This window comes from Urtica dioica, chromosome 11 (assembly GCF_054948205.1).
Source record: "Urtica dioica subsp. dioica isolate 48M chromosome 11, U.dioica_male_clone48M_v1_H2, whole genome shotgun sequence".
Classification (NCBI taxonomy): domain Eukaryota; kingdom Viridiplantae; phylum Streptophyta; class Magnoliopsida; order Rosales; family Urticaceae; genus Urtica; species Urtica dioica.
The window spans coordinates 3051492-3073759 of record NC_142766.1 but is presented as its reverse complement, the minus strand read 5'-3'; the positions used below and the strand labels follow the sequence as shown (position 1 = coordinate 3073759).

General features: G+C 37.3%; 2 protein-coding genes across 3 annotated transcripts; one reads left to right on the top strand and one right to left on the bottom strand.

Moving 5' to 3' along the window:
• The first annotated feature begins 8672 nt into the window (after nt 1-8672).
• On the top strand, nt 8673-15339 carry RECQSIM (RECQ helicase SIM). Of its 2 annotated transcripts, none has more exons than XR_016293881.1 (15): nt 8673-9497; nt 9576-9795; nt 9886-9996; nt 10102-10291; nt 10380-10686; nt 10807-11030; nt 11156-11212; nt 11452-11532; nt 11977-12040; nt 12219-12318; nt 12462-12545; nt 12680-12767; nt 12884-13005; nt 14187-14279; nt 14637-14676. XR_016293881.1 is itself a non-coding variant. In XM_089601874.1 (15 exons), the coding sequence occupies exons 1-15, from the start codon at nt 9002-9004 to the stop codon at nt 14970-14972; spliced, it is 2556 nt and encodes an 851-aa protein (XP_089458000.1). In that variant the 5' UTR covers nt 8673-9001; the 3' UTR covers nt 14973-15339. The 2 variants fall into 2 exon arrangements, 1 of the variants encoding a protein (XP_089458000.1); XM_089601874.1 differs by having other exon boundaries at nt 12901-13005; nt 14637-15339.
• A 1482-nt stretch (nt 15340-16821) lies between these two features.
• LOC149380691 (formin-like protein 11) lies at nt 16822-20134 on the bottom strand. The gene is made up of 4 exons (XM_089629754.1): nt 18625-20134; nt 18336-18529; nt 18011-18246; nt 16822-17669 (listed from the first exon to the last, which is right to left on the bottom strand). Exons 1-4 carry the CDS (start codon nt 19962-19964, stop codon nt 17025-17027), a joined length of 2415 nt encoding a protein of 804 aa, XP_089485880.1. The 5' UTR covers nt 19965-20134; the 3' UTR covers nt 16822-17024.
• Nucleotides 20135-22268: the final 2134 nt, after the last annotated feature.

The following is a 22268-nucleotide window of genomic DNA, read 5'->3' as shown; positions in this document are numbered from 1 at the left end:
GGCATTTGGGTGTTTGGAATTTAGGTGAATTCCGAATGGCCGAAAGTAGGAGCAACATAATTTGGATCGAAAGAGTATTGGGTGTTTAGGTCGGGGGCGTTTTGAGACAAATGCAACCAATTTTCTTCAAAACGGTGCATTCGTTCACCTCGGGAAGCTCTTCCTCTTCGACCTCCTCGGTTGTGGGATGAGGATGCCATTATAAATTGAAAGCGGTAAAGAGTATTAGAGATTAAAATCGGTCGAGTATGAGAGTATTTGAGATTGAGATTGAGAGAATTTGAGAGAGTTTGAGAGAAATGTGTGAAGAAAATGAATGAAATTTGGAGTATTTATAGGATTTAGAAATTAATGGGTAAAAAAAAAGGCCGAAATTACAACGGTTATAATTAAAACGGTAGCAATTTTCAACGGCTATTTTTTTTGGGCCGTTGGATCAAAAATTAAAAAAAAAAAAAATTTAACGCCCGGGACTAACGGGATCACCGTATCCTGTTAGTCCCATTAACGGGACTCCCGTCCCGTCCCAATAGCAGTAACGGGAGTCCCGCTCCCGTTACTGTTCCTAACGGTAGCGGGGATTCCGTCCCGTCCCGCTACCGTTAGGCCACGTTTATAACAACCAACTGAAAAACACAGCTACCTTGATGGGATAATCTCGGGCCATATCAGTTAGTTAATTATACTAGAATTTATCATAGAAGAGACTCTTTAGGGAGAAGAAACTACCAAGTATTGTCATATACTATAATAATATATCATTTCAAAATTGAATAGATCGATGTCCAAGTCTTAATCCAAACGAACATCAATCCGTCGCGTTGTAGATGAGCGGAATCATAAATTGATAAACAACATTACTTGATCGAATCTTTGTTAAACGATGTATTGTGATCGAGGGTAGTTACTCCATTAAACAAGATATTGTGACAGATAAAATTTTAAATGCCGAGGAAAGTCGACCACTCTTTTTTTCAATTTTTTCCCATCCTTTAGCCATCTAAGGTAATTTTATTTGTTTCTTATCATTATTGGCTAATTTTTTGGTAACTTAGAAAAAAAATATGGAAAAAGTCACTGAAAATAAATATTTAGTGAAATTCCAATTACTTGTGTTCTTTTAACAATTTTTTTTAGTTTTTATAATTTTTTTATTAGAGTTCGTTAAGTTTTTAAAATTAGGCAAAACTTTTAATTTGACATTTAATTTTTTATATATTTAATTTTTTTTATGCATTCATATATATTGGCTGCTAAATTTACGTAAAATGAAGTTATCAACCAGACAACCAATTTTTTTTTGAATATTTGTCAGGATATATTTATAATGGATTGCATGAGCGCAGTATACTATCATAACTCATTGTTGGACATCTCAAAACAAGTTGGGCCGAAAAAGCTATGTGACAGTCTAGAAAATAACTCAAAACAAGTGTCCTGAATAATATACCTTCCCAGGGCCGGCCCTTGGTATAGGCGAATAATGCCTGTGCCTAGGGCATCCAATAGGATTGGGCCCCAAAATTTGAAATAATCCAGTTAAATATAAGAATAAAAGACATATTTTCCCCCTGAATAATGGTGTCTACGAAAATAAACCCTTCGTACTTTAAAAACTCGATATTTTCCCCTTAATCTTTGTTTTGATTTCAGTGTTGTCCTTCCGTCAATTTTTTTGAGCATCCGTCAGTTAAGTAAGCACGTGGGTCTCACGTGATAGACATGATAAGGGTATTTCGGGTAAAATACAATAAGACTATTATGATATTAGGAATATAATATTTGTTTAAAAAAAAGAAAATTAAATTAGAAAATAAAATAAAATTAAACATCTCTTTTTCTTTTTCCAGCCTTGTCGTCTGCATTTTCTTCTATTATTCATTATACATCAACTCGCCTAAGTCATCCTTTTCATTGAAATCATCCTCGCAATCGAAATCCTCATTGTTGGAATCGCTCTCACCGATTTTCTTGTTTCCAAGCATCTGGATTTTGAAGGAATCGGATTTGATGAGTTCCCATATAGGGCTGGCTAAGCTTTGGAGGAAGTGGCCCTATGAAGATTTGGCGGTGTTAAGGGGATAGGTTTAGGGTTTAGCCAATGGTGGTTGCTCAAGTTTTGTTCCATATACTTTGAGTGACCAAATCGATTTCATGGCCATAGATATCAAATTCACAGATTGTAAAAAGATACTAAAATATAAATCGAGTTCTTAAATTGTCGATTTCATTCGGCTCTGGCTCAAAACATTCCAGACCGCTGTGGAAGCCACCATGGCCTTAGAAAGAGCCGCAATGGAGCTCCGGGTAGACCTCGCATGACCTAGCTTCTCTAAACTTCTAATTTGACTCGATTCACAGATCCTTTGTCGACGGAAAACTTTGCTCTCATTATTTATCGCAACGGTGGCGTTGGGTTATTGTGCCGCGGTGAGGTCGACCACTCTCAGGGCAAAGGGGCTTTGAGCAGAGGGGTCAACAATGGGTCTTGCGATGGGCAATTGGATAAAGTGTAGTATCTGAGCATGCCAATTTTTTCTTTTTGATCAGGGATTAGGCAGATCTTCGAGGAGGAAGATGACTATTTTCCTTTTTTTTTTTAATTTTATTTATGGAAGCATAGCAACAAATAAAAGAATGGTGTAAGACAAGGGTATTTTGATAAATTCTTGTATTTAAGCTATCACGTGAGAAAAGTGTGCTAAGATAACTAACGTTTGAGTTCAAAATACACGGAAGGTTCAAAATCATTACAAAAGCTTATATTAAGGGGTAAATTGATCGATTTTATAGTATGATGAGTGTATTTTCATAGGCGCCACATTTCAGGGGGCAAATATGTCTTTCATTCTAAATATAATTCAGACTTTTTTATTAATAAAAAAAAAATCCAACCGATTCATCTCCTTCGACTATTCTTCCGCCGCACTTCTTCTAAAAAATAATGCCAAATAATTAATCCCGAGGAAGAGACCAGAGAAAAGAGGAGAGAAAGTTTGTTTGTGTACACTTTTTTCTTATTATTTAGCTTTCCTGCTTCTCTGATTGCATTTTTGTTTTTTATGGAGTCTGTCAGTCTGATTGCTTTATATGTGATTGGTTTCTTCACTGACTGATAAAGACATATCCCTGGTAGCCATTGATTTTTTTTTCTATATAATTTAATACAAAATCATTGTGTGAATAAGCTATTGCATTTTCCAACGACATTGACTATTGTATTTTTCAATTTTTTTTTTTTTTGCTTTCTAGGTGTGTTATATAGCATATAGGTTACAAATTACACAGATTGTACTTTTGAGTTGCTATAGAATTCATTGAGCAGATTTAAAGGTATTTAATTTTTTTTTTTTTTGAAAAAAACATATTTAATTTTAACTCTGGATACTTTTGGTGTAATTATAGTATGTTGTAGTTAGAATTAGAATTTGTATTTCCTTATGCTTTTGAATGTCTTATATAGTTATTTTTAAATGTATTGTTTTTAGGAGTTAATTTAATGAGCGGTTTAGCTACTCTGTCTATTGAAAAAGATATGGTCGAGAAACTTGATTATACGAATTTGATTAGTACTTTTGCATCTAAAAGTGCTAGGCGTGTTATGTTTTGATGAATGAAAAACTTGATTATAATTTTTTGTTTTATATTTAATTTTGTATTGTTATCAAAATGACCCAAAATGTTTATTCGCCTAGGGCCCCCCGGATGAGTTCGGGCTGGCCCCCTGTAACCTTCCCTTCCATTTGGAGACCATTGCCACCTTAAACACCATAGTCGTCTCGTCCCTTCTATGTTTTAATAGGAAACCAATTACATGTTTTTAAGTGAATTATACTTCCACCACCAGTTCGTTATGATTTTGATTTTAAACAATTCCATACTTACATGTTGCAATTTGTAACTTGAAAAAAATATTGTTTTATAATGTACTAAGGAATGTTTACAACACTGTCCACCAGTTCGAATTTTTTTTTTAACTTCGGAAATTTGGCCACAAAAGTGAGCCGCATCAAGACCACGTCATGACACAACTAGTCGCAACCCATGATAAATTATCATTTTAACTCTCTTCATTACATTATTTTTGATCAATTATAAACATTCTAATCATATCTAAACCAAAGGAATTCCACTTCACATTAATTCAGGTCACTCCAAGCAAGAAGGATGAAGCCAAAATTTATCTTCAAAAAGAGCTAAATATATATATATATATATATATATATATATATACATATATATATATATATATAGATAAAAAAATAGGATGGGCTAAATATAAATTCCTAGAGTCATGGTCTAGAAAATCATTTTTTCCATTATAAAAAGAAAGAGATTTCTAAGTAACTAGCCTCTTATGAAGGGGAACATCAAAATATTAGCCCAGATATTTAAGAGAATAGCCAATTTTATTTTAGATTCCTAAATTATCCTTGTTTTTCCATAAGAAAGATCAGATCTGGCTAACTACCTCAAGAACACTTCGCAGGTTCGACCTCCTAGACAACCGGACCTCCGCTGCCTACCTCATCGATTTCCGATCCAGACTCGCAACCTCTCGATCTCCGACGCGGTGGTGTCGTACTGCCTCAGGCCACGACAGTTCGTCTCCTGTCCCCACGCCTGCGCCAGAATCCGAACCGCCGGCGAATGGACTCGCCTCCTAGGTCGGAGCACCGATTTGAACTCCGTTGCCGCGCCGATCTCGTCGATCTCGCCGATCTGACCATATGCGACCGAGATCGACTGCAACGCCGAGGGCGTCCTCTTCGTCGAAGCCCACACCGATTCCCTCGTCGACGATTTCGGCGACTTCAGGCCCACGCCGGAGCTTCGAACGCTCATCCCCACCGTCGATTACTCCGCCGGAATCTCTACCTATCCGCTCCTCGTCTTGCAGGTATTCATTTCCGTACCTGTTACGAATAATGTTGGATAGCCCAAAGCTACTGATATAAATAGACTACATGTTATTCTGTTTGAACTTTGAACTAATATGAGCTCTCTTCGTTTATCTGGTATCAGATTTGTTCTGTAGATATTTATTGAAGCTATATGTATGTATATAGATCACGAAATGGAGTACTAAAATTTCATGTATGTATGTCGATTACTCCGCCGGAATCTCCGCTTATCCAAATGTAGTTGTTATTTGAGTCATAGGCAGATATATATACAATGAAGCTATATATATACAACTAACAATTGATCAGAATCTTCGTGTATACATAGTTCTTGACTTCTGATTAGTCATATATATCCAATATTTATCTCGACTCCTGAAGATTTCGACTCCGATTTCCTCAACGAGGTCGAGATCATCACCAATCTCCGCCGCCGCAATCTCGTCACCCTCCGAGGCTGCTGCGTAGTCTCCCACGGAGGATCATCGGAGGAACCCAAGACGCGCCACCTAGTCTACGACTTCATGCCGAGCATAAGCCAATTTACTGTTTAACATTGAGCTCATTTGTTTAACCGTAAATCGTATTTACTGTTATATTTACCATAGAAACGAATGATTTACTCAATGGTTAATATGATTTACTGTCGGATTTTTAGTCCTCGATTGTTCACGGAAATAATTAGTAAATCGTATTTACTGTTAGATTAACTAGTCATATTTACCATAAAAATGAATGATTTACTCAATGGTTAATATGATTTACTGTCGGATTGTTAGTCCTCGATTGTTCACGGAAATAATTAGTAAATCGTATTTACTGTTAGATTAACTAGTCCTCATCTTTGATACTTTTCCTGTTAGACTAACTACAAAATGTTACGGTAAATAAAATTTACTTGTGTTCTTGTTACGGTAAATAATATTTACTGTTGTTCTTATTACGGTAAATAAAATTTATTGTTTTCTTGTTACAACAAATAAGATTTAATATAGTTTTTGTTATTGTTAATTAGATTTACTAATTTTTTTTGTTATAGATGATATTATTTACTATGATAGTTAATAATATTAACCTAAGGGTATAATTGGAATATTGGAATGTTGTCATGATAAATTGGCTATTTTCCTAAATATGTTAATAGTTTGGCTATAATTTTAAAGTAGGGTGTCATTTTGGCTAGTTCTTTAGCCGGCCCTTATAAAAAACTCTAATATTAACTCATTTTTCTTCCATTTGTCATTAAAGTTATAAACTGGAATTCTTTTAAAAATTAATTTTTTTTAAAGTCAAAGCTTCGTCGATAACTGCAAGTTACCATAGTGACCAGCGTCTCACAACAGCGTGCAATTATATTACATTCCGATTCAACAAACACAAATTATAATTTGAAAACATAAAACTCGTCAACAATTCAACATTTCTATCTAAAATTCTCATCAAAGAATACTAATTTCTAAGCTTTAATACGATATAAGTTGGGAAGAAGAAGAATGATTGAGAAGAAAAGAGGTTCGGGGGTGAATGACATGAGGTGGTGTGGTGGTGCGTTGCAGTGTGTGGTGGCATCTCTCTAGGCCGAACAAACAAAATACATGATAGAGAGCGTGCCGTGCAAAAACAAGAGATATAAAGTGAGAGCAAACGAAGTTTTAAAATGGAAATTAAATTATTTATTTAAGAGATTTTTTTATTATATATTTTTCCCATATCGATAAAGAGAAAATGACGGCAAAATACTTAATATTTTTTAAGAACATACTTATATACATTTTTTTTTTCGGCGGCAAAAATACACATATTACGTTTTAGTTGTGCCGTAAATACCCATGCCGTTAAGTTAGATGGAAAAACACCTGGTATCCTCAAATTTAAAAATTATTTAATAATATTTATTTAAAATTAATTAAACATGAATTTATATCATTGTATTATACAAAATAATTTAAAAAATTCAAAATATTTTTTCTCTATTTTTCTAGGTGTTTATTACTTTGATTTACGTTATTCATTGATAAACACCCGAATCTAGCATGGTAAAAGCCGAACATTTCAAATTTAAAATAAGTATATTCTCTTTGATACGATCTATGCTGAATAATATTTATTAAGTAGCTAAGTCACAAAAATTTGAAGATTTGCTAAATAGTCAACCTTTTATAAATTTTAAGTAAATAGTCATTGTGGTGATGTGACATTGTTTGGACGTTTTTACCATGCGATTTATGCGTTTGGAGTATGATGGTTTATCTACAATTATTAACGATTATTACAACTATTAACGTGTTTTTTTGCTTTGTTAATAAAATCTCGTGGTTATTTACTTAAAATTTACTGAATGTTAGCTATATGACAAAACATGAGTTTTCATATCGCTATAAATCTATTGGACCGAATTGAATAATGGTTTTGGCTAAAAGTCCCCAATCCATCGAATATTTTTATCTTGAAGGAGCAATGGCAAAGCCAAACCTAGAAACCCCTCAAAACTCATAGTTCTTGTAATTGTTGTCGTCTTGGAACTAACCTGACTTCAAAAACTAAGTGAAAGTAAAGTACAAATTTGGATACCATTCCTAAAGCACTCTTCGAATATTCTACGTTCCATTGTTTATGTTCGTTTTCTTCACTTATGCGTCAACGTTTTCCCTTAAAAAATTTGAGCTACTCAACCATATACCGATCATCATTTCCTCGACCTTGCTCGTGTTCCAGAGCATGCTATATTTCCTCACTTTCCATGGATTTGGTGATTGAGAGAGTCTTGAGGCGATTGAGTTGGGTGAGTCCCAGTACAGCCTAGTAGTGTATGTGTACGGATGGCGGCAAAGCGACAATGGAGACAAAATGTTTGGCAACAATTCTCTTGCACCTATGGGCATTCTGATGGGCGAGGGTTGCCGAGAAGGATATTATTGTAAGCGGTCAATGTTATTGGGGACCCATATCTTGATCACATCTTCGTCCAACTCTTCGAAAACAACATCGTTCTGCCCCGCTTTTACCCATGACCCATTCAAGCATCTTGACCACCGTCTCCATCGTCTGTCTCACCGCCTCTTCATCTTGAACACAACGTATCACCACCCTCCCGATCCTCCTTGTCTCCTCCGCATCAAACCCCTTGTCCTCGGTGAGCTTCCGATCGACCACCGCCATCACGTCGCCCTCCGTAATCCGCCTCGCCGTCCACAACGTGAAGAACCATCACTCCTCCTAGTTGATTTATCTTTTGAAACTTATGATTAAGTGATTTGTTTTTAGCTGTTGGAGTTCTTCAATGAAATGATTCAAAGGAATAACTAAAAATAAAGAAGAAAAATTCAAACAGTAATCTAAGTGTTAAATTATAACCGTCTATATTTAGACACTTTGATTACTGTTTTTATTTGTTAAATCACAGAGGATCGAAATACCGTTATCGATATTGTTTTGGGACTAAGATTTTGCTGGTATCTGGTGGTAAGTCAGTGGTATACCGTGAAGTATAGAAAAAGAAAGAGTAAACTGTGCTGTTGATTTTACTAGGAATTTGATTTTTCATAGACTATTTTTTATATTGAAAATAATTCAAAAAGGGCAAAATCGGAAGTAAATATTTGATTTAATTGCAACGTCATTAAAATAGACTATTTTGCTTAAAATTTTGAAACGTTGGCTATTTCGCCATTCTAACTTTTTATATAAATATAATTTCACAAAATTACAATTCATATGACGCATACAAATTGAAATTTCCAAGTCCAAAATCATCATCCCGCGAAAACCCTCAATTTTGACATTATATTCGCGGGGTTTTAGCTTCATTTTTCGCAAACGTCTTTGCTCTACGATTCGAACATTCCAGTTCTCCAAATCTCGCACCATTTCCCGGTGGTTACTTGTAAGTAGATATTTTCTTCAACCATACGTCTCTCTCTGCTGGAACGTTAGAGCATTGCGATGGTCTCTACGTATTTCAACTTTTAGTTCGTCAATTTTTGGGGCCAAAAATCAGAGTTTAGCATAGCTGAAATTACAGTGTTGTTTTGGAATCAATCCCGGCATTTTGAGTCCATTTTTGAAATATCTACAGATCTGTATAAATTGTTTGTACGATGACTAAGGGCAATGGTGAATCTTCCGAAGAATCCATTGCAAAGCTTATTGAAATGGGTTTTGAGAAAGCCAAGGCCATCGAAGCTGTGAAAAACGCGGGTCTATCGATCGGAGATGGAATTGAGTATATATTGAACGGATTTCATCCCAAAAGCATTGATGCAGCGACAAATAGCTCCACAAGTTCTGCATCGGACTTCAAGACTTCGGGCCAGAAGAGACAATCAAGCATTTTGGATCATTTCCGACCAAATACGCGTGCAGTGAAAAGAGCGAAATCTTTCGTGCAAGAGAACTATCCCGTCGAGGCTTTGCCTGAGTCTTTTCCGGTTCACGGCTCGGGCGATTCGGTCACCGGGTGTGACTGGGAAGAAAAAGCGAAAAGCTTGTTGAAAAAGCATTTTGGATATACTTTGTTGAAGAGTTTCCAGAGAGAAGCATTGGCTGCGTGGATGAGCGGCCAGGATTGTCTTGTTCTTGCTGCAACTGGGTCAGGTGAGACCTTGATGGCCTGCCTAGTTCACTAGATTTGAGGTGTTTAAGTGCTCATTCTGTAATTCTTTTTGGTGGCAGGGAAATCATTGTGCTTCCAGATTCCAGCATTACTGACAGGGAAGGTTGTAATTGTGATTTCTCCGTTGATAAGTTTGATGCACGATCAGTGTATGAAACTCGCAAAGCATGGTGTCTCGGCTTGCTTTCTTGGATCTGGCCAGCCTGACAGTTCCGTCGAGAATAAAGCAATGAAAGGAATGTACAGCGTAATTTATGTTTGTCCCGAGACTGTTTTAAGGTAAAATATCCGTGATCAGATTTTTATTCATTTATTTTTGTTGTTGTAATTCTTTTAGATACTCAGAAGTACATATGTTTTGTATTGCAGACTGATACAACCACTTCAGGTATTAGCAGAAAATCGTGGAATTGCTTTATTTGCGATTGATGAGGTCCATTGTGTTTCTAAGTGGGGCCATGATTTTCGGCCAGACTATAGGTTTGTTTTATGAGCGTTCAAACGGTTCAAACCGAATTTTGTTTCGAGACATCCTGTTTTAACTTTGCTTGACCAATATCTGATCCGTGCTTTTGAATTGTTCAGGAGATTGTCTGTGCTGCGAGAAACTTTCAGTGCCAGCAAGTTAGACTTCCTCGAATCCAACATTCCACTGATGGCATTAACTGCAACCGCGACAACACGGGTTAGAGGAGACATTCTCAAGAGCTTGTCCATGTCGAAAGAATCAAAGATTGTGGTTACTTCGTTCTTCAGGCCAAACCTACGGTTTTCAGTGAGTCTTATATCATTTTCGTACTAGGTCCTTTTCTAGTTTGGTCCACGTTTTAAGTGCTAACCTGAGATATGGTGTTTTCTCACAGGTTAAACATAGTAGGACATCTTCTGCGGCTTCTTATAAGAATGATTTCCAGGAGTTAGTTGATACATACACAAGAAAGCAAAAGTGCGGGGAAAAGAAGAGCTCGAATTCAATACAAGAATTACATAGTGCATACACATTGGAAGCAGACAATGATATGAGTGACGCTGAAAGTGATGATTCTGACAGAGATGATGACTTACATATGAAAAACAAAAAGGGTTCAAGAATCGCGAAAGGAAAAGAAATGTCGGTTGATTACTTGGAAAACGAAGTCGATGTTTTCCGGAGCGTGGATGATTGGGATGGTATTCAAGTTCGAAAGTGCTTTATGTTTCTCAATTCAACAAAATTCTTTTTCATAATTATTTTTATTTGTGCCGATGTTGCTTACATTGTGTTAAATATTCTGATATTCCACTTTGAAGTTGCCTATGGCGAGTTCTTTGCACAAGCTCCTCATGTCCACGACATTGCTGGTGACTCCGACATAGCCGAACCACCGAATGAACCTGAAGAAAGAAGAAAGCTTGCTCGGGAGGGTTTGGAATTAGGACCTACCATTATATATGTTCCCACAAGAAAGGAAACACAGAAGATTTCGAAGTATTTATGTGGGTGTGGTGTGAAAGCCGCTGCTTACCATGCAGCAGTATGACATTCCTTACTCAACATATAGTTCTTAGTAGTTTTTTCCCCCTTGTTAATTTGTCAAAGTAATCTGTGATGATTTGTTGTTTTAATAATAGCTTATTTACATATTTACCTTTTCCTTAGTTGCCAAAGGCACACCTGAGGCAGGTTCACAAGGAGTTTCATGAAAACACATTAGAGGTATGAATTTGAGATTTCGAAAAGGATTATCATAGTATAACCCGTATAATATTTCAATTCTCACCTTTTTTCTATATTATCTTCGTTCACTTAACACGTCTACCATTTGTGTCTTGGGAATGGAATTTCTTGTACTTTATTTAATTATAATCACTCCTGAAAATTCAATGTCCGGAGTTATAATTTCGTGTCAAGACTAGTTTCTAATGAAATGGCTTCCTTTTACATCACCACTATAGGTCATTGTGGCAACAATTGCTTTTGGAATGGGGATTGACAAGTTAAACGTCCGTAGGATCATCCATTATGGCTGGCCACAGGTATTCTTATCTAATCGGCTCTAATTTGTTTCATATCTATGCCTTATCATATAATAGATACCCAAACAATTGCTGGAATTGAAATATAAATAAATGGAAAGAAAATGATATCTTTCTTAAAGGTGTGGGGTTCCATCTAAAACCAAGCGTGAAGTATAGGCCCGATCAGGTAGCCCACAATCGAGAATGGGCCCCGCTCTGATACCATCTTAAAGGTGTGGGGTTCCATCTAAAACCAAGCTTGGTAATTAGAGGAGTAACCCACAAGCCTTATAAAGAGCCCAGGATCGTAATACCCAGTCGATGTGGGACTATCCTTGATAATCTTAGCCTTTCAAGCCTAGAATTTTCTTTCGTGTTGGAGGCAAAATATGCTAATTTTTTCTCCTTTATGCAATTACGTTTCCGATTCTATGTTCTTTTAACCGTGAGGTATTATATTAGAGTCTAGAAGCCTATTATCAAGAAGCTGGTCGAGCTGGAAGGGATGGAAAGTTATCCGATTGTAGTAAGTAATAATTTTTTTTATTTTTTTTGGGTGAGTGTAACATATGAGATTAAATGGAAAACTCAAGTGGTTGTACTCCCTTTAGAAACGATTTCAATCAGTCAGGCCATCTGTTTATCTATAAGTGTTTCATTTAATAAAACAAGGGTGGAAGAACTGATCTTATCACTCAAATCAGTTCTGATAGCAAACCTAACAAGAATGCCGTCGCTTTTGCCGAGTAAACGAAGTGATGAGCAGACGAGGCAAGCATACAAGATGTTGACTGATTTCTTCCGGTTTGTAATGAACATTTCTTCCGTTTTCTTTTGCTCTTTTCTGAAAATGTTTTATTTTTCCTGGGCTAGTAGACCCATGTAATCATTAGGAATAAGTCGTTATGCTTACATTTATATGCCATGTTGTTTTTCCTTACTTACAGGTATGTGATGAATTCTTCATGCTGTCGAGCTAAAGGGCTTGTGGAATATTTTGGGGAAGAATTCTCTCATGAGAAGTGTTTCGTGTAGGTCTACGCTTTCCTTAATATACATATATATATATATATTTTCAGGTTAATTTCATTTCACACTGAAGCGTTTCTGGTCTCATAAACATATTTGAAATTATCGTAATTTTAATGTTGCTTCATTTCTATAGATGTGATGTTTGCAATAATGGACCTCCAGAGCTTATGGATTTAAAAGAGGAGGCAGCTATCTTGATGCAGGTTATTGCTGCCTATCACGTAAGCTCATTTCGAATGCTATGAACTTATTTGTTTCGCTTGAAATGCTTTTTATATATGTAATAAGTTGTCGCAGTAAACTTGACAACTCTCTAGATCACTGAACTTTCATTTAGCCTAACTACATTTTCAGGCACGCAAAACTTCCGACGAGGGTTCGTGCTATGAAAGTCCAAGCAGACAGAGATTTTTCGAAAAGCCAAACCTCAGGACGTTTGTTAGTAAAATAAGGGAGCAGGTATTTTCAAGTCTCCGAACCTCGTGATCTGTTTAGACCTATTTGTTTCTTAACTTGAGAACTGTTTTTGACTTTTCTAACTTGAACAGTTTTATGAAAAAACTGAATTCACTGTTTGTTTGATGATTCTCAGAATACAACTAATTTTTTTTTCAAACTGTTTTATGTTTTAATGAAGAATATCATAAAACATTTTTAGGTGTTTTTCAATTTTTTCACTCAATTTATTATTATTATTATTTTTTTAATATCTACTCTTGACATATCTTTCTCTCCTATCAACATCATTTCATTTTCCTCACTTTTGATTGTCGAATTTGTTTTCGTTCCCTGTAAAACTTAAGTTTTACAATTATGGCAACCTTTAAACAACCGAAACTCCATTTTACAAAGTGTTAATTGGTCGTGATCCTTTCGTCGAGCACACAAGTTTTCACTATTTTAGTCAACATTAGGTATCAAAATTTGATATTTGTTGTATTGACTACAAAGACAAACGGTGTTTTCCGATGAACTTGTGAACAATCATTATAACTAAAGGTATGACCATTATATTCGCAGCAAAGACTTTCAATAAGTATATATCTCGACGTCTAATTCTTATGTGAATTATTACACTATAATTACAAAAAACTGAATAAAAAAGAAAACTGAAATTCTTATCAAACAGTTATTTGAAAACAATTGCAAAAAATTTTTAGATTATAACTATATGAAAACAAAAACAAAAAACAAAAATAGTTTGAGTGAACTACCAAACAGACCCTTTGGAACCCGGAAAGTTGGAGAGAAAAGAAAGTGGAACCCTCTTATTTTTGTCATGTCGTTTGGGTGGAGGGAAAATAGAAGGGAAGAGAAAATATGCGGGGAAGTAGGAGGAAAAATGTATAACTAATGAGTGGATTTCATTTTCCATGAAAAATTGGGTGAAAAATGGAATCATCCAAATTTATATATGTTAGGACCACGTTTTTGTCTATTTTCTCAGTTTGCCCTCTTCTTTCCCTCTCATTTCCATGATCTCCAAACACAAGATAGAATTTTGATTTTCCCTCCTATTTTCCATTCAATTTTCCTTTTGCCTCGCATTTTCCGGGTTTAAATTGGAGCCTCAGTCTTCCACTACTTGATGTTTTCTTTTTTAAGCTCCTTTTAATTATTGGTATGGTGGTGATTTGCAGTCTCAAAAGTTCATGGAAACTGATCAGCTTTGGTGGCAAGGTCTTGCACGAATCATGGAAGGTAAAGGATTGATCCGAGAAGGAGATGAGAAGGTAATACACGTGTTTCTATGACACCCTTCCATCGTCATTATCTTGTTAAATATAAAGCAACCAAGTTTGTCAAGTGTGTGTGTGGGTGTTTTGTTAGGTAATGGTCATGATTTTCAGTCCTAGTCAGGTTTAAGCAGAGTCCAACAATCAGCTCCAATATAACTGTTTTCTTTTTCCAGCAAATAATGATAGGTTAAAGAAGTGATGGTCAAGATTTTTAGTGTGGCTCTGTGCTTGATCCTTTGCATTTCAGGAGCAATATTTAGTTTCCGTTCTTTTTCACCGGAATAGGATCTAAAGTACGCTGATTCTGTTTGTTTATTAATTTTTTTTTTTTTTTTTAAATTTATTAATCAGATGCATGTACAAATAAAGTTCCCAGAGCCAACAAAACTTGGTTTGGAGTTCCTAGAAAGGAAAGAAGAGCAAGGTTTTGAGGTCCACCCTGAAGCAGATATGCTTCTTTCTGTTGTGAAGCAGTCTAAAAAATTTCCCGGATTCTCAGAGTGGCAAAAAGGCTGGGCTGATCCTGAGATCCGGCGCCAGCGTTTGGAGCGGAAGAATTCTGTGTCGAAAAGATCATCGCCACATAGAAAGCCAAGGAAGCCAAGGAAACCAAGAAACAGGCGTCCAGATACGAGTACCGTTAGAGGAAGGCTAACCGTGAAGATTTCTAAAAAGGGACCGACTTAGCAATCAAGTCTTTTAAGTTTTACTTTTAACATGCTAATCACTCCCGTGACTACTGGAGTCTTTAAATTATTCTTCTACCATCATAATCGCTTACAAATATAAAGTCTAAAATAACAGAGTTTTCAGAGCAACAAATACATTATATATAGCTTTTCTTTATCAGACATTATATATAAAGCTTGGATCAACCATTTGTTCATCCTCAATGTGGTGACTATCTCTACGAAGATATGTGATGACACGATAAAAAAATTTATATAATGGCAACGATGAAGGAACGCGTTGATATTCCATTTTCGCCACTGGATTTATTGAAAACATTCTTTAGGCATGATAAGTGCGTTTTATACACATTAATGGTGTACTTTTAAGCTTGAATAGTAGTAAGTAATAAAGTATTTGATTTCTTTCGTATATTTTTCTAGAGTACTGCTATTCAGCACGTTTCACGATTTGAAACGATCCACTCACAACGTGACACGTGGATGTTTAGTGCCACGTGTCACGTTGTGAGTGGATCGTTTCAAATCGTGAAATGTGCCAAAAATCATTTCTCATTTTTTTTTTTTATCAATTTTCAGGTTCTTTGACAATAATTAGGTATTCGGAGACCAATGGATCACTTTGTGAACATTTCAGGGCTATTTAAAAGAGGCCGAGCCAAATAAAGCACCGTTGGGCAAACGGGCAGGGGCCCCGCCGTCTCGCGTTGGGGCATGGCTCATAGCTCGTTTCACTCGTTAATGGTGCGGTGCTGAGCTGGCCCGTCCCAAAACTTAAACTCTCTTGTTTTTTTTTGTTGTTTTTTTTTTATGTTGTTTTGACCATTGGATCAACATCTAACGGTGGAGAATGACCTAAACCAAATGTCTAAATCCTTATATCATACTTGGGGTTAAGGGAGGAGAGATACCCTTGGTCATTTTTAGAAGTGGGTTTAGATTTTGTAATGCTTTTTGAGAGAAAAAGTGAATAAGAAGAACCATAGAGCCATCATTTCTCATCCCCTCATAGTTTTCTCGTCTCCCTTCCTTTATTTATCTCTGTTGAACTCATTTACTGCTTTTATGTCCTTGTTGAACCCATTTACTTCTTGCTTGAACAACTTTATGTTTTCATTTATTGTTGTCAAAGAATTGTCGTTGATTGTTTTTGTTATTTTGGCTAAGCATTTATTGGGGCTTCGATTGATTTCTGTTGGTTAGTTTCACATTATTGCATTATTCTTTGTTTATCCCTTGTTTGGATGGTTGGGTTAAGCTTTGTTTACTACTTTAATCACCATTAAATTGATTTTTAGAATTGTTTAGAAACTGGGAAGTTATAAGCAATTGTACTTAAGCTTGAATATTCATAAATTATTCGAGATTTAGGAGAACCTGGATATTTGTGTGGTCATTTACATGTGTGTATTGCTTGTAATTGTTCTGATATGATTTGAAACTGGGAGATGAGAGTTTGACAATTATTTAGATCCATTAGCGACCCGGGAGATATGTGAGTGCCACTAGCGTCATTAGAAGTAAGTTTATTCGAGTTTCTTTCTAAACCCCCAACCTTATAGACTTCAAGTCTAATCGTTGTCCTAGCTTTCTCCTTAGAAAATACCGATTTTATTTACTCGCTTTTGAGCAGCCGACCCTAATGCTATTGCCAAAAGGGTGACGCAGTTATATTATATAGCCAATCTAAAGTTATAGCCAAAATTTGGAATCTAATTTCAATTTTTTTTTTTTTTTTTTTAATGTTAAAGATTAATTTTTTGAAAGCAATAAATTATTTATAACAATCGTAATTTTTTTTAATGTTGACTTAAATTTTTTTGAAAATGTAAATTTGACTATTGAAACTATTTTTCTAATCAATAAGTTTTAAATGGTTATTTTGTACAATTTTTCCTTGCCAAAATAACATACGAAGAAGATGCAATGCAACTTGGAGATGACAGCCTCAACTTGAATACCATCTGATCAATTATTACAGCCGTTATAATGAGGTCGAGAAATCGCCACAACCTGAGCAACCTGACCAAAATGCAAGTGGGAGGACAAACTAGGTGAAGGGAGCGAGAGGGTTGGGACTCGTCGGCGTCTTGGAGGAAGTCCGAAGGTCTTTACAGACGTGGTCCAAGATGCCGAGAAAGTCCCTCACGATGACGAATATCCTGAGCGGATTAGGCTCCTGTTTCCCAACGTTGCCATGGAAGTACTCGGTGATCTCTCTCACCCTGGACATAACCGCGTCCTCGTCTCGTTTGATCTCTTTAAGGCTGTTGTCGGCGCGGGCGAGGAAGGAGGCCATGGAGGCCGAGAATCTGCTGTCGGTGAGAACGAGGCGGCGCAGGTGGGCCAGGCCGTCGGAGAGGTTGGAGACGGAGGTGACGAGGGCGTCGAGGTCGATGGCGGCAGTCCTCTTGACGTTGTAGAGCTCGGTGGTGAGGTCGAGCCCCATGCGGCGGAAGTAGTCCTCCCTATCGTCCACGATGCCCTCGGAGCGGGCGATCTCCTGCACCACAAAGTGGAGGAGACTCGTCTTCCCGTCCGTGCCTTTCACGTCCGCCAGCTTCAGGAGGGCGTCCAGCTTGAACGCCCTCGCCCCACCCCGGATTGTCCCCACGTTCATCCGGTTCCCCGTCTTCAGCACCGCTTCCAGAAGCTTCAGGAACAGCCTGCTTGACCGCACCTCCTTGCACGCTTCCTAATCATTAATCAAATCATTTATAACATTAGAATCTGAGTGTCCATTGCGTTATGTAGCTGCTCTATTGGCTTTTGTTCATATTTTCTAGGAAATTGCACATTCTCGGGAATCTAAAGAGAGAGTTCGCCTTCAGAGGCAGGCGGCTCACGAACACTTATTAGAGGTCTGTCGTTTCACAGCGAGGGACTACTTCATTTGAATTTATTTTATTTATCGGGTAGAAAAGAGGATATGCCTCGATTTCTTTTGAATATGCGTTTTAGCGATTTCAGTAATTAGCAACAAGAGGTTCATTGGCTAGGATTTGTAAGAAGCCTACTACGGACATGAGTTCCAACCTCTAGCATAGAGAAGGAGCTTTTGAGATGGAGGACTTCGTCGTCGAAAGATTCAGCGAAGAGCATTGCTTGTAAGCGTGGGAAGGCAAAAGGCACGGCGAGCATTGCTCGCAAAAACTTCTCGGCAGAGCCGAGCTCGTTGACGTCGCCTCTGTAGCCGCACAGCTTCCCCTCTTCTTCTTCCGTTGGCGCCATCTTTACGAGAGCCTCTAGTTGCTGCAGCGACAGTCCTTTCCCTGCTTTCACTTTTCACTATCAAAATCGCTACCCACTAGTCCCAACCAATGATGTGCATGAATGTTTTTCAATGGAATATCGTATATACCTTGTAGCATTGCCTCACATACTTGTTCGGATGAAACGTTGAGAGCTTTTAAGAGGATGGTTATGTTCTGTAGCCTCTTTGGCTCCAAAACGTGCTTGCTTGGAGAAGGGGTTTTGCTCTTGTATTCGTCGTTCTTTGTCGAGTTCTGTTGCAGATTGTATCCGAAAAGCGACCCGATCATTTCCTCATCCAACCTATTCCGTAAACAATCCACATAAAATTCAGAATAAATATTCTTATATAACAAACAAACAAAGTGCAGCGATTCACATAGATTCGCGTAGCGTACTCGAACGAGCTCGATCTGAGTTTGTCCCAAACCATTGACTGGTTGGGCGCGGCACGGAGTTTGTCCCAATGGAGCGGCTTTAGCTTCGGCAACGGGGTCCCGTCTTTTCCCATCGGCGAAATTTTGTGGAGCTGAGACGGCGGCGGTGTCTTGAAGAGAGGAGGCGGGCACGGCGGCGGAGGAATCGTTCCCGGAGAATTCTTAATCGGAGGCGAAGAAGCCAAGTGCTCGTTGAGCTGTAATGCCTTGGTTTGTTCCTTCGGAGGCGATGGACTCGGAAGCGTAGAGGAAGATGATGAGGCTATGGCGTCGTTTCTAGTGGAAGAGTAACAGGAAGCAGAGAGACGAAAAGGAAGAAGAAAGTTCATTTGCGGCGGAGGCGGAGGCGGAGGTGGTGGAGGAGGATGAGGAAGAGGAGATGAGAGACTTTCGGTCTCTGATTTGACATCATTCTCATGAATTGGAGGTTCTCGAATCGGAGTCGCAAAATCGCTCCGGCTGTTAGGGTTTAGCTCGGCCGAGTTGAAATTCTCCATCGCGTCGCTGAAACTGCCGAGGGAAGCGTTGGAGAGACGAACTGCGTTCGAAGAGTTGGATTCCACGAGCGAATGAAAAGATTGATCGTCGTCGTCGTCATCGTCGGAGACACGGGAGTCTTCGACGGGAATAAGTTCGTGTCCTGACGAGGAGGTCAACTCGTCGTTGACCGAAGTGATCTCGGCAGACTCGTCAGCGTTCTGTGGAGTCTCGACCACAGTCTCAGATGTTTGCTTGAAACAAGTCGGGGCTTGTTGTTTCTCCAGATCACTCCCTAGCGAGTCGAGATAGAAAAGATCAAGGCCGGGATTCAAGCTCACTCTACAGGCCGATTTCCGAGAGCTGAGTCGCTTGCTGAACCACCGTGGTTTCTTCTTCTTCCGAGCCAGGATCAGAAACGCAACGCCGGTCATCACAATGAGGCCTCCAATGGGGACGAGAAGCGCTATCAGAAGCACTCTTTTGGCTCTTCTGCCTTTCTCGTCCTCTCTGCGAGGCTTTGGGAGCGGGTGAAAGAAGTGTCTCTCAGGCCGAGGCTTTCTTTCCACGTGGAGGTGAGACATCGGAGGAAGCGACGGTGACGGTGACGGTGACGGTGATGGTGACTCGTAGTGATGATGGCCGTTTGATGAGACTGGTCTGAAGCTCCTGAGCCCAAGCAACAGCCTGAGGTTCTGCAACAATGGCACTTCTTTTGGGTCATTGGGCGGTGGATATACATTGTTTGCGGAGAGAGAGGAAACGTGGGCAACAGTGCTTAGTGAGAAAATAATGAAAATGAGTGTGAGGATCGTCATCATCATCAAGTTTTGATTTGTCTGAGAATCAGAAGAAGTTCCTCAAACAAACAAAATAAAGAATACGAGAATCATTCAAGCAATGAAACCACAACTTTTTCTAGCTTATAAAATCACTCTTTTTTACTTTAGTGGAAATATATTTGGGTGGTGTTGGTGATGTTGAGGAGAGAGAGAGAGAGAGAGAGAGAGAGAGAGAGAGAGAGAGAGTCTTTAATGCTACTCCAAGGAACCCCTGAACATGGCAGTTGAACGTGTACAGTGCCTTCATAACTTCCTTTTACTCTTATCTCTCTCTCTCTCTCTCTCCATTCTCACCCCAAATAAATTCCACTGCGTTTATAAATAAATCAATAGAACACTATTCCTTAGCAGCAGACATTGATCATGTACACACTTCTCTAAAAACTGTGGTTGTTTTTATCTTATTCTTTTGTTAGTTTTCGTTATATTTTTAGAGTCTTGGAGTGTTTGAGACAATTCCAGCACGTGTCCCGTTCATAATCAGTTCATGGCAAAGCAAACTCTCTCTCTCTCTCTCTCTCTCACTCTGAATATTTTCCTCTCTTTTTGGTACATTTAAGTGATTATAAGTACTATTTAAAAAAAAAAGTGATTATAAGTACTGTTTTATAGACTAAATAAAATAAGAAGTTGTAAGTCAAATCCTGAAGTCATGGGTTCTTTGCATGCTGAATAAAAAGCTTTTAGTGGCTCAAAGCCTCCTTTCACCAAATCATGCACAAATCAAAAGTCTTAAGAAATATTAATAAAATGAAATTTTGGGATCACAGGTGGGTCCCATTTTGTTGGTGTGGCATGTGGCGCTCTCTCAAACACAGGGTTACACCGCTCTCTCTTCTAACCTCTCTTGATTTAAAAAAGGGAAAATATAAAAAATATCTCTCATGTTTAATCAAAATACAATTTCTAAAAATATCATACATATCCATTAAGCATTAAGTTTAATATAAATGACATATACCTCCCCTAAAAATGTTATGTTATAAATATCACATTTTTCATTTATTTTTTACAAAAAAAATAATTTGAGCTCCCCAAAAATACTCTTAATGAAATAATTTTTTTTATTTTCTATTCTATATATAAAAAAATTAAATTAAAAAAATTCTATAAAAAAATTTAATGATTTTTTTTTATAAAGATAGATTTTGATTTTTTTTAATAAAATAGTATATAAATATTTATTCTATTAAGGGTATTTTGGAGAGTTTAAATTACTTTTTTTTTTGTAAAAAATAAACAAAAATGGTGATAGTTGTAATATAATATTTTTTTAAGGGAGGTATATGTCATTTATATTAAATTGAAATGATATGTCTAATGTTTCTAAAAATTGAAGAGATAAATCTTGTGTTTCGATTAAACACGAGGGATACTCTTGATATTTTCCCTTTAAAAAATAAAATAAAATAAAAGATAGCTTGAGAGGTATACAAGGAGAATGTGGGACAAATAACTTATCTCTAACCCATATCATCTCTCTCTTTCTCATGTGAATTCCACCTGAGAGATATCAATCATAAGCAACCAATTCCGGAATTATAATTGACATTCTTATCTTAAAAAAAAAAAATCTATATTTTATTGATTACTAGTCCCTTTCCTAGTGTCCCATTTCCAGTTATCATCCTTATACAACCGATCACCTCACCAAAAGAGTTAGGAGAGAATATTTCAAACCGACAACAAACTCTTCGGATTCTTTGGCTTTGGCTTGGCGTTGAAATTGCTTGGAATTTAATCAGACACTACCACGTAATGAGGGACCGCAATACATATATACCACGTTCCTACATATAATATATTTTGGTTACACAAATAAACATTAAAGCCAATCCAAGCTCTCTAAAATGTCCTTTTTAGAACATGAAATTTTAGACAAATAAAGCTCGTATGTGTTTGGTTTTTGGTCTCGAGATCAGAGGGAATTTACATCTTTTATTAAAATCACAAAATACTCCCTTTTTTTAGACTATCATATGGTTTATGATATTTATTCATTATAGGATACTTTTAGTCATTGGATTTGGTACATCAAAGATATGGTTTTGCTGAGTTGTTTGGTGTGGAATTATCTATTATATCTTTTAAGACCAATGATAACTCTTTTTAACTTGTAAATGTTTATACTATACACAAGGACCACTACTTTTGCTTGGATATCATATTAAATCAAAACTATTGTTCTGATTAATTGAAGGTGCTCTTTGATAGATAGACCGAATCCCTAATGCGACGTGGCAGAGGTTGATCTCTAGTCATTTTTTTTTTGTAACTATGAGTTTT

Bases quoted from the DNA above. Each gene is read 5' to 3' on its own strand.
- RECQSIM (XM_089601874.1), top strand. From the start codon at position 9,002: ATGACTAAGGGCAATGGTGAATCTTCCGAAGAATCCATTGCAAAGCTT. The intron at 9,997-10,101 runs GTTTGTTTTATG...TGAATTGTTCAG, and splicing joins GATTTTCGGCCAGACTATAG to GAGATTGTCTGTGCTGCGAG. The intron at 11,213-11,451 runs GTATGAATTTGA...TCACCACTATAG, and splicing joins TTCATGAAAACACATTAGAG to GTCATTGTGGCAACAATTGC.
- LOC149380691 (XM_089629754.1), bottom strand. From the start codon at position 19,964: ATGATGATGACGATCCTCACACTCATTTTCATTATTTTCTCACTAAGC. The intron at 18,530-18,624 runs GTACGCTACGCG...TTTACGGAATAG, and splicing joins CTCAGATCGAGCTCGTTCGA to GTTGGATGAGGAAATGATCG. The intron at 17,670-18,010 runs GTTGGAACTCAT...ATTAATGATTAG, and splicing joins GCTCCTTCTCTATGCTAGAG to GAAGCGTGCAAGGAGGTGCG.